The sequence below is a fragment of the Labrus mixtus genome, chromosome 3, assembly GCF_963584025.1.
Source record: "Labrus mixtus chromosome 3, fLabMix1.1, whole genome shotgun sequence".
NCBI lineage: Eukaryota > Metazoa > Chordata > Actinopteri > Labriformes > Labridae > Labrus > Labrus mixtus.
This window is the reverse complement of record NC_083614.1, coordinates 18,590,461-18,600,848: the sequence shown is the minus strand read 5'-3', so window position 1 is coordinate 18,600,848 and position 10,388 is coordinate 18,590,461. Positions and strand designations below refer to the sequence as shown.

Below are 10,388 nucleotides of genomic sequence, written 5' to 3'. Positions count from 1 at the left end.
AAATGGCTGACAAAATGGCGTCTAAAGTCAGCTGACTTGGTATTATGTGAGACGCTCATCTGGGAATCCGGTGGAATTAAAGGTCCAGTCCTCCAAAAGGCAAGCCATTTAAATGACATTTTCAAATTGAAAATATAAAATGTAAATGTGAAAGTGAAAGATAATTCCTCATTATATTTATTATTATTATTATTATCAGAAGACATTTAAACTTTTAAACTTTAGCCTGAGTTGCATATATCAAACTGTATTGTTGCATATATCATATATATCAAACTGTATATATGTGTTGTGTTGTGTGTTTGTATGTATGTATATGTGTTGTGTTGTGTGTTTGTATATATGTGTTGTGTTGTATGTATGTATATATGTGTTGTGTTTGTATGTATGTATGTATATATGTGTTTGTATGTATGTATATATGTGTTGTGTTTGTATGTATGTGTTTGTATGTATGTATATGTGTTGTGTTGTGTGTTTGTATATATGTGTTGTGTTGTATGTATGTATATATGTGTTGTGTTTGTATGTATGTATGTATATATGTGTTTGTATGTATGTATATATGTGTTGTGTTGTGTGTTTGTATGTATGTATATATGTGTTGTGTTGTGTGTTTGTATATATGTGTTGTATGTATGTATATATGTGTTGTGTTTGTATGTATGTGTTTGTATGTATGTGTTGTGTGTTTGTATGTATGTATATGTGTTGTGTTGTGTGTTTGTATGTATGTATGTATATATGTGTTGTGTGTTTGTATGTATGTTTATATGTGTTTGTATGTATGTATGTATGTGTTGTGTTGTGTGTTTGTATATATGTATATATGTGTTGTGTGTTTGTATGTATATATGTGTTTGTATGTATGTATGTGTTGTGTTGTGTGTTTGTATGTATGTATATATGTATATATGTGTTGTGTGTTTGTATGTATGTATATATGTGTTGTGTGTTTGTATGTATGTATATATGTGTTGTGTTGTGTGTTTGTATATATGTATATATGTGTTGTGTTGTGTGTTTGTATGTATGTATATATGTGTTGTGTTGTGTGTTTGTATGTATGTATGTGTTGTGTTGTGTGTTTGTATGTATGTATATATGTGTTGTGTGTTTGTATATATGTGTTGTGTGTTTGTATGTATGTATATGTGTTGTGTTGTGTGTTTGTATGTATGTATATATGTGTTGTGTTGTTTGTTTGTATGTATGTATGTGTTGTGTTTGTATGTATGTATATATGTGTTGTGTTTGTATGTATGTGTTGTGTTTGTATGTATGTATATATGTGTTGTGTTTGTATGTATGTATATATGTGTTGTGTTTGTATGTATGTATATGTGTTGTGTTGTTTGTTTGTATGTATGTATATGTGTTGTGTTTGTATGTATGTATGTGTTGTGTTTGTATGTATGTATATATGTGTTGTGTTTGTATGTATGTATGTGTTGTGTTTGTATGTATGTATATATGTGTTGTGTTGTGTGTTTGTATGTATATATGTGTTGTGTTGTGTGTTTGTATGTATGCTGGCTGCTGGAACACCTAAATTTCACTGCTGGGATGAATAAAGTATATCTTATCTTTATCGTATTAGTCAATCAATAAATAACATTTCCAGCAGCCTGCATTAAAGTTTGGATGGACATTCTGTTATATTAAGTTGGTAGCAGAAATCTTCAAATATATGGTGACGTAATTTTTACTTCTTACACACCACCAGAAAAAGAATAATGCCACTTTAAAAAATAATAAGAGAAACAAAACCATGCTGAGATTTTTATTCAAGTCTCAACTCAGTGATAGAAATGTTTTACCAATTTACATAGCACTAAAAACACCTGTTGTATGTATATGACGGAAATGGCAAAATATGCTGCAGCTAAATGAGATCTCAATAGCTTTAAAGAGCAGTTTTAATATGTACATTTACTCCATATATTATGCAAGCTACTGAAAGCAGACACTATGAGGAGACGAGAGTGCAAGGTGTTCAACTCCACAGCAATTACTATTTTTAGACAACTGTACTGTAGATCCAAATACTTGCAAACAAGGGTAGAAAAAAGTGGGAGGACCCCAGTTGGAAAACAGTTGTGACTCCGTTAATGGCTTTACATTTCAGACTGGATTAACTGGAAGAAGACCAGATAATTAAAAAAAAATACCCAACATAAAAGACCTACAAATAGTACTTTCCTGCTCGCACAATACCACACACTCAGTCATGGGGCCTTTGTTATGTTTTTGTTTTATAAAACAGTAAGCCAACTGACACAAAGGGCAGCACATATCTTCAAGTGAAAAAACATAACATCATGGCTCCTCTTCTGCCCAATTTCCCCCGACAAGAATCATCAAAATTTCATCTCATACTCCCCCCCCCAAAGGTAAATTCTGGTTAGAAGTGCTAAAAATGTCATCGTTTAATATACATAAAGGTATGAAAGACCAAAGTAAGAGTTCATGTGGTAGAAAGACAAATTAGCCAGGAGCAAGGGGGGGGGGAGAGTGAGGATCCAGGACGGGCAAGTGTCGTATAAAAGAAAAAGTACATTTCAGAAACACAGCGCCACAATCTGTCATACTAGTTAGCTTGTCCTTTTTGTTGTGATAAATAACTGAGCAACAGGGCCTTCTGGTTTGATATCATCGTACAACGAATGACCAAAACATCGACATTGGTGTAACAGATACATTAGGAAATGCCGGGTGTATGTTGCAATGTTGTTGACCCAGGAGCATCGCATGAAGTCAAACAAAGAGGCCACCATCTTTAGCACTTGGTCCACTGCAGTGGTGGTTAAGGGTCTTTAATTCAGCTCTCTACAGCAGGTGGCTCTGTCTCTGCAGAGATAGAGTTTTCTGCCTCTTCATACATGTGAGTCTGTTCAGCGGGGCTGTCTGGGCTCAACCTAAAGAGAAATGCACAATGTTGGAATAAGTAAGTTGTACACTGAAACAGGCAGCAGACTCACACCTACTTTGTCGAGTTATAAAATCTGCTTAAACCTAAATATGTCCCATTTTACAGATCCCATTAAGACGATCTACTCTTATTTCAGCTGTCTGTGCCACATGCCAGTAGAGCTAAGATACTTTGTATTGCTCCACATTTGAAATTCACCTGTTTGGACTTGATGCTGTGTCATCATTATTCTCCTCCTGGACAGGTGATTTTGGTTTTTCATCTACATCCATATCATCTTTTTTCTCTTCAGATTCCCCATTGACTGGAGTGGAGTCTAGACAATGAGAATTTCCATTAATATGAGAAAATAAAAAAGAGAGTTATGTAGAACACAGACAGCAGCAAGTTCCAAGGTGGTAGCTTTTTACCTGTGTTTTCTGTCTGCTTCTCATCATCTTCTGGTTCCTGGCCGTCTGTTTTAGGTTTGGCTGGCATCTCCGCCTTGCCCACAAAGCGAAGCTTTAACTTGTTATAGACCTCACTGGCTTTTGCCATGACTGCAGTGCTGGATTTATACCGCCGAATCTATAGTGTCCATAACGAAATTAAACAAACAAACGAAAGACAAATGCATGTAAACATTCAAATAAAGACCAGCCTGACAGCCCTGATTATTTGTCAACCCCTTAGACTAGTTGAAATACCATATGTACCGTATGTTTAAATGCACATTTCACTGAATCAAAGAGCCCACTTATTCCATTGCATACATTTTCAATTGAGGCCCTATGTTCATTTTTCCTTAATTTTGACTCTGTGTGGTAAAAACAAAACAACAAAAACTCATGGTCTGTCAATCAGTGAACAAACACCTTCTTTAGTGTGGCAATCACTTCAGCGTTCTTATGGAGGATTTGGCTGGTGACAGGCACTGCCTCAAGTTCTTCCAGGGCTTCTAGACACCGCTCTATGTCCTAAGAACAGACAAAAAATTAAGTTTTCATGTTGATGAAAAAACATAGAAAGAAAGGAAGTTGTATTTAACCGAAGTCATTGCTGTCACTCACTGGGTTGTCCACTTTGAGTGCAAACTTGATATCTGTGTGGAGTTTCTGTAGCTTCTCTTCTGGCGTTGCCTCTGTATGTAGACACAGCAGGTCAAGGTGCTGTCTTGAGTTACAACTTTCCCACTCACAGAAACAATCGATTAAAGTCATCAATACAAGGTTTTAAACAATACAAGTCATCTTCAGCCAGGCTGAGACTTTTAACCAGCTTCAAGTCAAGTTTATTTCTAAAACACATTTCAAAATGTTGACCAAAGTGCTGCACCGGGGAGACAATCAAATTCAAATCAAATTACAATAAAAGATTAAGTGCAATCTAAAATAAATGAGAAGACTTGAGGTCAACTTCAATTGAAGGCCATCGAGAAGGGGTGTGTCTTCAGCAGTGACTTAAAAATATTAATCGACTGGGGGCGCCAATGGCCTAGTGGTCAGGTTGCTCCGCGTGTACAGAGACTATTGTTCTTCAACCAGGGTTCAAATCTGACCTGTGGCTTCTTTCCTACATGTCATTCCCCACTCCCTCCCTGGTTTCCTACTCTATCCACTGTCCTATCAAATAACAGCCCAGAAATATAATATCAATCAACTGAGAGGTTCATATGTGAATAGCAGAACTGCTCCAAATCCTCATGGCAGCAACCGTTAAGGCTCGATCCCCTCTATGTTTCAGCTACAGAGTAAAAGATTAGGGCTTGTGAAACTGAGTGCGACTGTACGAAATAGAGATGGGAGAAAAAATAAATTTATGTAAAAATCGAGATTCTTCTCTTTGAAGATTTAAAATTGATTCATAACTTCCAAATTTTTATTTTATTTTGGCTAATCAGTCACTCCCTGCTAGCTCTTTAACTCAGTAGAATGCCAAATGGAGCAACAAGAAAGTCAGCCAGTCTCACAGATGACTGGAGTAGATCCTCAAGTATTAACTAATTCATAAATAGACTTTGAATCCATGGATCTATGAATCCAGAATCAGTTTGAATCCAAAATCGATTCTGAATCGAATCGTGACACCGAGAATCGAAATGGAATCGTGAGACACCCAAAGATTCCCAGCCCTAGTATAAAACACTGACCCTTTTTCTTTTCCACTTTCTTCTCTGGCTGCCTCTCTGGTTTGCGTTTGGGTTTTTCAGGCTTAGACCTGAGAGAGAAAGAGGAGGGGGGGGGCAAGAGAGTGTGAGAGAAAAAGAGTGAGAGGCGACTCTGTCATCTGTGTACATTAAATGTTAATGAAGTTCCTATTGTGCACTCACCTGGCTCTAGACTTCTCCTCTGACCGCCTGGCTTTCTTATCTTTTAGCTCTTTCTCCTTTCTTTCTTTCCTCTCCTTCTCTTTCTTTATTCTTGCCTTCTTCTGCTGATCTGGCTTCTTGCTTGATTTCTTTGCCTTTTGATGGGGATAGAAAAAAGAAGTGACTCTCCTCAGCAGCACTTAAACGTACCAGCTGTCACATTACTTTGAGTAGGCCAAACATAACACATGATGTAGATGATTGTTATTGAAACTCTCATTATGTTTATTTAATATGACTGTACCTCAGCTGGTGGTGGAGAATCAGAGTCTGACGGCGCAGGGATGGGGGGTGGAGGAGGTTTTTTGGACTTCTTTAACGGGTGATCGTCTACACCTTCGTCTGAGCTACTGCTGTTGTCACTGTCGCTCCCTTTTTTACCTTTATCCTTGTCTCTTTTCTTTTGCTCATCCTCCTCCTTCTCTCTCTCGCGTAGCCTGCGGAGCTCCTCTGCCTCCTCCTTTTTCCGGCGCTCCTCCAGCTCTCGTTTGCGCTCCTCGTCTCGTTTCTTCCATTCACTGATGTGGTCAGTTTCACTGTCACTGTCAAAAAACAAAGCTGCCTTTTAAAAACAGACCGGTGTGTAAGCAAAAAGAACAAGCGAAACCTTTATCCACGCTTTAACATTACGACTCCCATGAGGGAGGGGGGGGGGGGGGCATTCTAATGATTTATTTATCTACTTTAACAGATTGAAGTGCAACCAATAATTAGTTAGAGATCAAACATTTTACACTTGAAACAACACTCTACTTGACTCTGTGTCATGAAGCCAATCAGTGTTTAGATTCCCTGACTACCTGAAACGCATCAGAAGTGATCGATCTGACCTCCATTCAACAAACTGTAAAAATACGTTTTCTTCTCCTCTTGACAAAGCATAATGTCTTACTTTTTACAAATCTGCATCATGATGTTATTTCGTCAAATTTAATTGCAAGAAAATCTGTTTATTTCTGGTGCTACTGCATAAGTGAGCGAGAGTGAAGCAGCTGTGTATCTTGTAGTCTACTGTTGAACTGAAACTCAACAGATGAATGGGCGCTACTCCGGTAAATTGAGGACCGCTGGCTTCACTAGAATTACACAGACATTCAAATCCCTTCCCAGAGGCATATATCATCTATCAGACGATGATTGCCGATGGGTTCCAAGATTGCTTTACAGCATGTCAGACCTGTCGCTGTCCGAGGATGATGAAGGCGCTCGTTTTGCTGGGGCAGGTTTTGGTTTCCGTGCTCGAGGCTTTGGTGCAGGCTTCTCTGTAGATGAAAAAAAAAAAAACAATGTACATTAACTATACATGAGCAGTAAAAATACATCCTCTCATTTGAGACTTTTTTTCTCTAATGTTTTGAGGAAAATCGATCAAGCTAATCATAAATAAGACTGACTCCACACCTTTCTTACGTGCTTGAGGACCCTTCCTGGGAGGTGGCTCTGAGTCTGAGTCAGACTTTGAGCCAGACTGGGAATCAGAACCCGACAGCGCTGGTCGCGGCTTCTCATCTTCTGAGTCGCTGTCCGCTGCTTTCTTCTCTGAACCTGATCCTGACTCTGAGTCTGACCCGGACATGGCCTTCTGGAACATCCCAGAGAAAAGGGGATAAAGTTAGAGATAAAAGAAGAAAAAAAAAACTGCCACGAAAATTCATTCATTAGACACAAAAGTGGCTGATTATTCACCTTCTGCTTCCCTCTGCCTCCTGCTTTCTTTCCAACTCGTCCACCAGATTTCTTCTCTGGAGTGAAGTCCTGTTGGTAGAAAAGAAAAGGCGTTACATTTAGAGGCATTAACGTTTCAGATTATCCAACAATCACAGCCTGTTTAGTGTGTGCCTGTGTGTTTGTGGCTGTGATTACCTGGTCACTGTTCTTCCCGGAGTCAGACTCTGAAGGTGTGGGTTCGGATTCAGAGGGAGATCCACTCTCGTGGTCTCGGTCACTGGATGAGCCTCGTGTCTTTTTTGAAGGCGGAGGCCGCTAAAATAGAAAACACAAGCTCGTACATGGCAAATTTTATGTATCAGCAATGAATCTGCAGATCTTTTTCGACCTGAGTTCCATTAATCAAGGCTCCTTATTGCTTTTGTCATTACTGCCAGTACCTTCTGTTTTCAGTCTTTAGAAGACAAACCAAAAACAAATGTGTAAGGATTGCTAAATGTTAGGATGACTATAGTTTCGCTGATGTCACGTTATTGTGTAAGACCGTCCCTTTTCAAACCCGTAATGTGACCCATAACGAAATGTAACATGAATTACCTTAGCAGGAGGAGGCTTTCGCTTCACCGCTACTGCCTTTCCTTGGTCTTCACTCCCAGAATCTGAGTCAACCTCACTTCCAGATTCCGCTTTCTGAGGCTCTGGGGCTACTTCTTCGTCCTCGTCCTCATCACTTCCTCCTCCAGCATTGTTGTTCTCACTGTCAGAAGAGCTGGCTGGCTGCAGATAAATCATGATAAAAAAGTTATGGAATAACACAGGTGTCTTGTTTTTACACACAGCAGCCTGTCAAAAAAAAAAAAATCTAAATCCAGCTCCAATTCTACTTGTACTGTATCTTTTAGATTAGGAGGTTATGTTGAATTATAGATGCTTCATTAATGAACAATTCATATATTAGGAAAACTTACTGCCGGTGGAGCACTGTAGGAGGCATGTGGATTGTTCTGGATCTCCCATAAACCTTCATTGAATCCCTTCCGTTTGTTGGGCTTCCCGTAGCGTTCACTGTACTTTTCATAGGCAAAAAGGTCTTTTGCTGCAAGGAATGCTCTGTGAAAAAAAAGGAGGGATTTTTAAACAGTGATCAATACAACTATTTATACAAAACTAACTTCCTAATGTTATTAAGGATGCTCTACACACTGACTTCAGACTGTCAATCAGAAGACTGTGCCCTCTAGTGATGGATTAATATACTGCAGGTTCCATCTTGTCAAACAGATGGTGTCTGCTGCCAGAGCAGACCTTTCAACCTCTCTCTAAAACACACTGAACACTCAATTTGGCAGAATTCAATCCTCAACAGGAAACCCAGAGAAGACAAAACACCTGAATGAAAGACTGACGAGCAACAGGGTGAGATAAAAGTAGTGATTGTTTATTGTCTCAAATCATTGCTGTCAAAGAGTTTAAGACTTTAAAACAGCCAAGGGGCTTAAATTTAAAAGTAGTGAAGTTGGTCAAAGTATGTCTGACAAATGACAACTCTACAAGACGGACAGTAAATGTATCCAATGTTGTTGTAAGGTTTAATTTAAAAACAAGTGCATTTCAGTCACTCTAGTAATAATGTTTGTGTATCAGTAACTTCTGACATACTCACGTTTCATGTGTTCCAAAAAAGAAAATTGGGATTTTATTAGGTGGAGGTTTCACAGCCCCATCTGCCACATCTTCAATCTGGAAACAAGCACGACTCATTTAAAACTTCAAGTGTCAAATAACGATTTAAAACTTTACAAGAGGTAAGTTTGGTTAGACTCAGACATCATGATACAGTCTACTGAAGGCAGGTTTCACTGCAAAACAACACAATGTGGATATTTGTAGATTTCTGGAAATGTGATGTGCACCGTGCAGAGTTTTACCCTGATAAGAGCTTTTCTTCTAGAAAAAAATATTTATTTTAAATGTCAGGCAATAAAACAACAACGTTAGCTTCTGTGTTTATCGTCTATGCAAATGAAGGTTAGGCCAACATCATCTTATTTAGTTTGTGCAGCTCGTTCACTGACTCTCTAGACAGACAGTATGTCAGCCCCACAATGAATTAAGTTAGTATCTGTATGACATGTATCCATGTAAGACAGTGATAATGATACACAGAAAAGCTTTCCAGCGTCCCATGCAGAGCAGCTCATCCCCTCCTCCGCCCCCCCGGCTGCTAACGTTACTTGCTTACCCTGGCTGGCCAGTGGGGGTACCCCTTCATTTTAGCGAAGACCAGGTCTCCAGGTTGGAAGTTGTGCGGCATTGTCCCGCTCCTCTGTGCTGCCTGGATTTAAAAAGTGTTCACCTGCGTAGTCTGTCCGCTTCTCACTTCGTTTGCTTTTTTTTTCAGGTCGACACGAAACCTGGAAACGATGGGGTTAGCTAGCAAGCTAACAGTGTACCATCGTTACCGCGAGAAGAGATAGCAGAGTGAAGGCAGCAGTAATTCAACAAGTACTTCCGGTGATGTGTCTTTCCTGGTCTTCAAAATAAAGGACTGTCGATAACTGTCAAGAAAACATGAAAAATTACCTTAAATTAAATAAAAATGCTATAAACGTCTATAAACACTAAATGTTTCAAACATTTGTGTAAAAAAAAAAAAAATAATAATAATAATAATAATAATTTAGGGACACTATTAAAAATAACCATAAAATTACAAACTTCGAATCAACAACTAAACTGGTTGAGAAAAACAGGGAAAAATAGAATTGTGTTAGAAAACTGGTAATTGCTTGTCCAGTCACAGTATAGAGGGCCCCTTAACTTGTTTTTAGAATAAGCAAGGCAAAGTAAGGAGCTTATTTCCTATGGAGGATCTTAAAAAGCTATACAAATAACATTTAAAGAAAACAACAACCCCTGAATTTTACTTCCTAATTGCTAAAAATGTACAAAATGAATGCTCTCAAACAAGTATGTCACCTGTATGTAGCCTACTGTACAGAGAGGGGGGAGGGGGGGGGGGGGTGTTTATTTAAACACATTATACAAACATAGTGCACTGAATAGAACATTTAATGTGTTTATGTTTTTATGTTTTTCCTACTTGAATTAATGAGCACATTTAACAGTGAGTAGGCTACATAAAAATAAGAATTTGAGACAGAAAATAAAAACATTTTTTACTTCATTTTGAACTTGAGTTTACAGGTAGGATCCATTGAATCGTAAATGCATGAAAAACTAAAACATGTTTATTTTTTGGATTAAAGCAATGTGTGCATTTTAAATTACTAAATTATGAAGAGTTTTATACTACAAAGTAAAATACCCCAGTTTGTAACACCGGAAACTCAGTCGTTCAATGTTGTGAAAAGCTTTATTTATCCGGATGAGGTATCCTAGTCATCTCCACGCGATACGACAGTCCCAGCGGATGTCCCG

General features: G+C 38.4%; 1 protein-coding gene across 3 annotated transcripts; it reads right to left on the bottom strand.

Annotated features, from left to right (window-relative positions):
• Positions 1–1,769: 1,769 nt before the first annotated feature.
• On the bottom strand, positions 1,770–9,444 carry hdgfl2 (HDGF like 2). 3 transcript variants are annotated; one of them, XM_061033520.1, is made up of 16 exons: positions 9,190–9,444; positions 8,611–8,687; positions 7,916–8,057; positions 7,545–7,724; positions 7,143–7,262; positions 6,966–7,034; positions 6,690–6,861; positions 6,457–6,541; positions 5,524–5,821; positions 5,241–5,374; positions 5,061–5,128; positions 3,982–4,052; positions 3,787–3,888; positions 3,343–3,499; positions 3,131–3,248; positions 1,770–2,918 (listed from the first exon to the last, which is right to left on the bottom strand). In XM_061033520.1, the coding sequence occupies exons 1-16, from the start codon at positions 9,259–9,261 to the stop codon at positions 2,822–2,824; spliced, it is 1,962 nt and encodes a 653-aa protein (XP_060889503.1). In that variant the 5' UTR covers positions 9,262–9,444; the 3' UTR covers positions 1,770–2,821. The 3 variants fall into 3 exon arrangements, with proteins under 3 accessions (XP_060889503.1, XP_060889500.1, XP_060889502.1); XM_061033517.1 differs by having other exon boundaries at positions 6,681–6,861; positions 9,190–9,443; XM_061033519.1 differs by having other exon boundaries at positions 6,681–6,858; positions 9,190–9,443.
• Between the last annotated feature and the right edge of the window lie 944 nt (positions 9,445–10,388).

Bases quoted from the DNA above. Each gene is read 5' to 3' on its own strand.
- hdgfl2 (XM_061033517.1), bottom strand. From the start codon at position 9,261: ATGCCGCACAACTTCCAACCTGGAGACCTGGTCTTCGCTAAAATGAAG. The intron at 5,375-5,523 runs GTACAGTCATAT...CCCCATCAAAAG, and splicing joins ATTCTCCACCACCAGCTGAG to GCAAAGAAATCAAGCAAGAA. The intron at 2,919-3,130 runs GTGAATTTCAAA...ATTTCTCTTTAG, and splicing joins ACAGCATCAAGTCCAAACAG to GTTGAGCCCAGACAGCCCCG.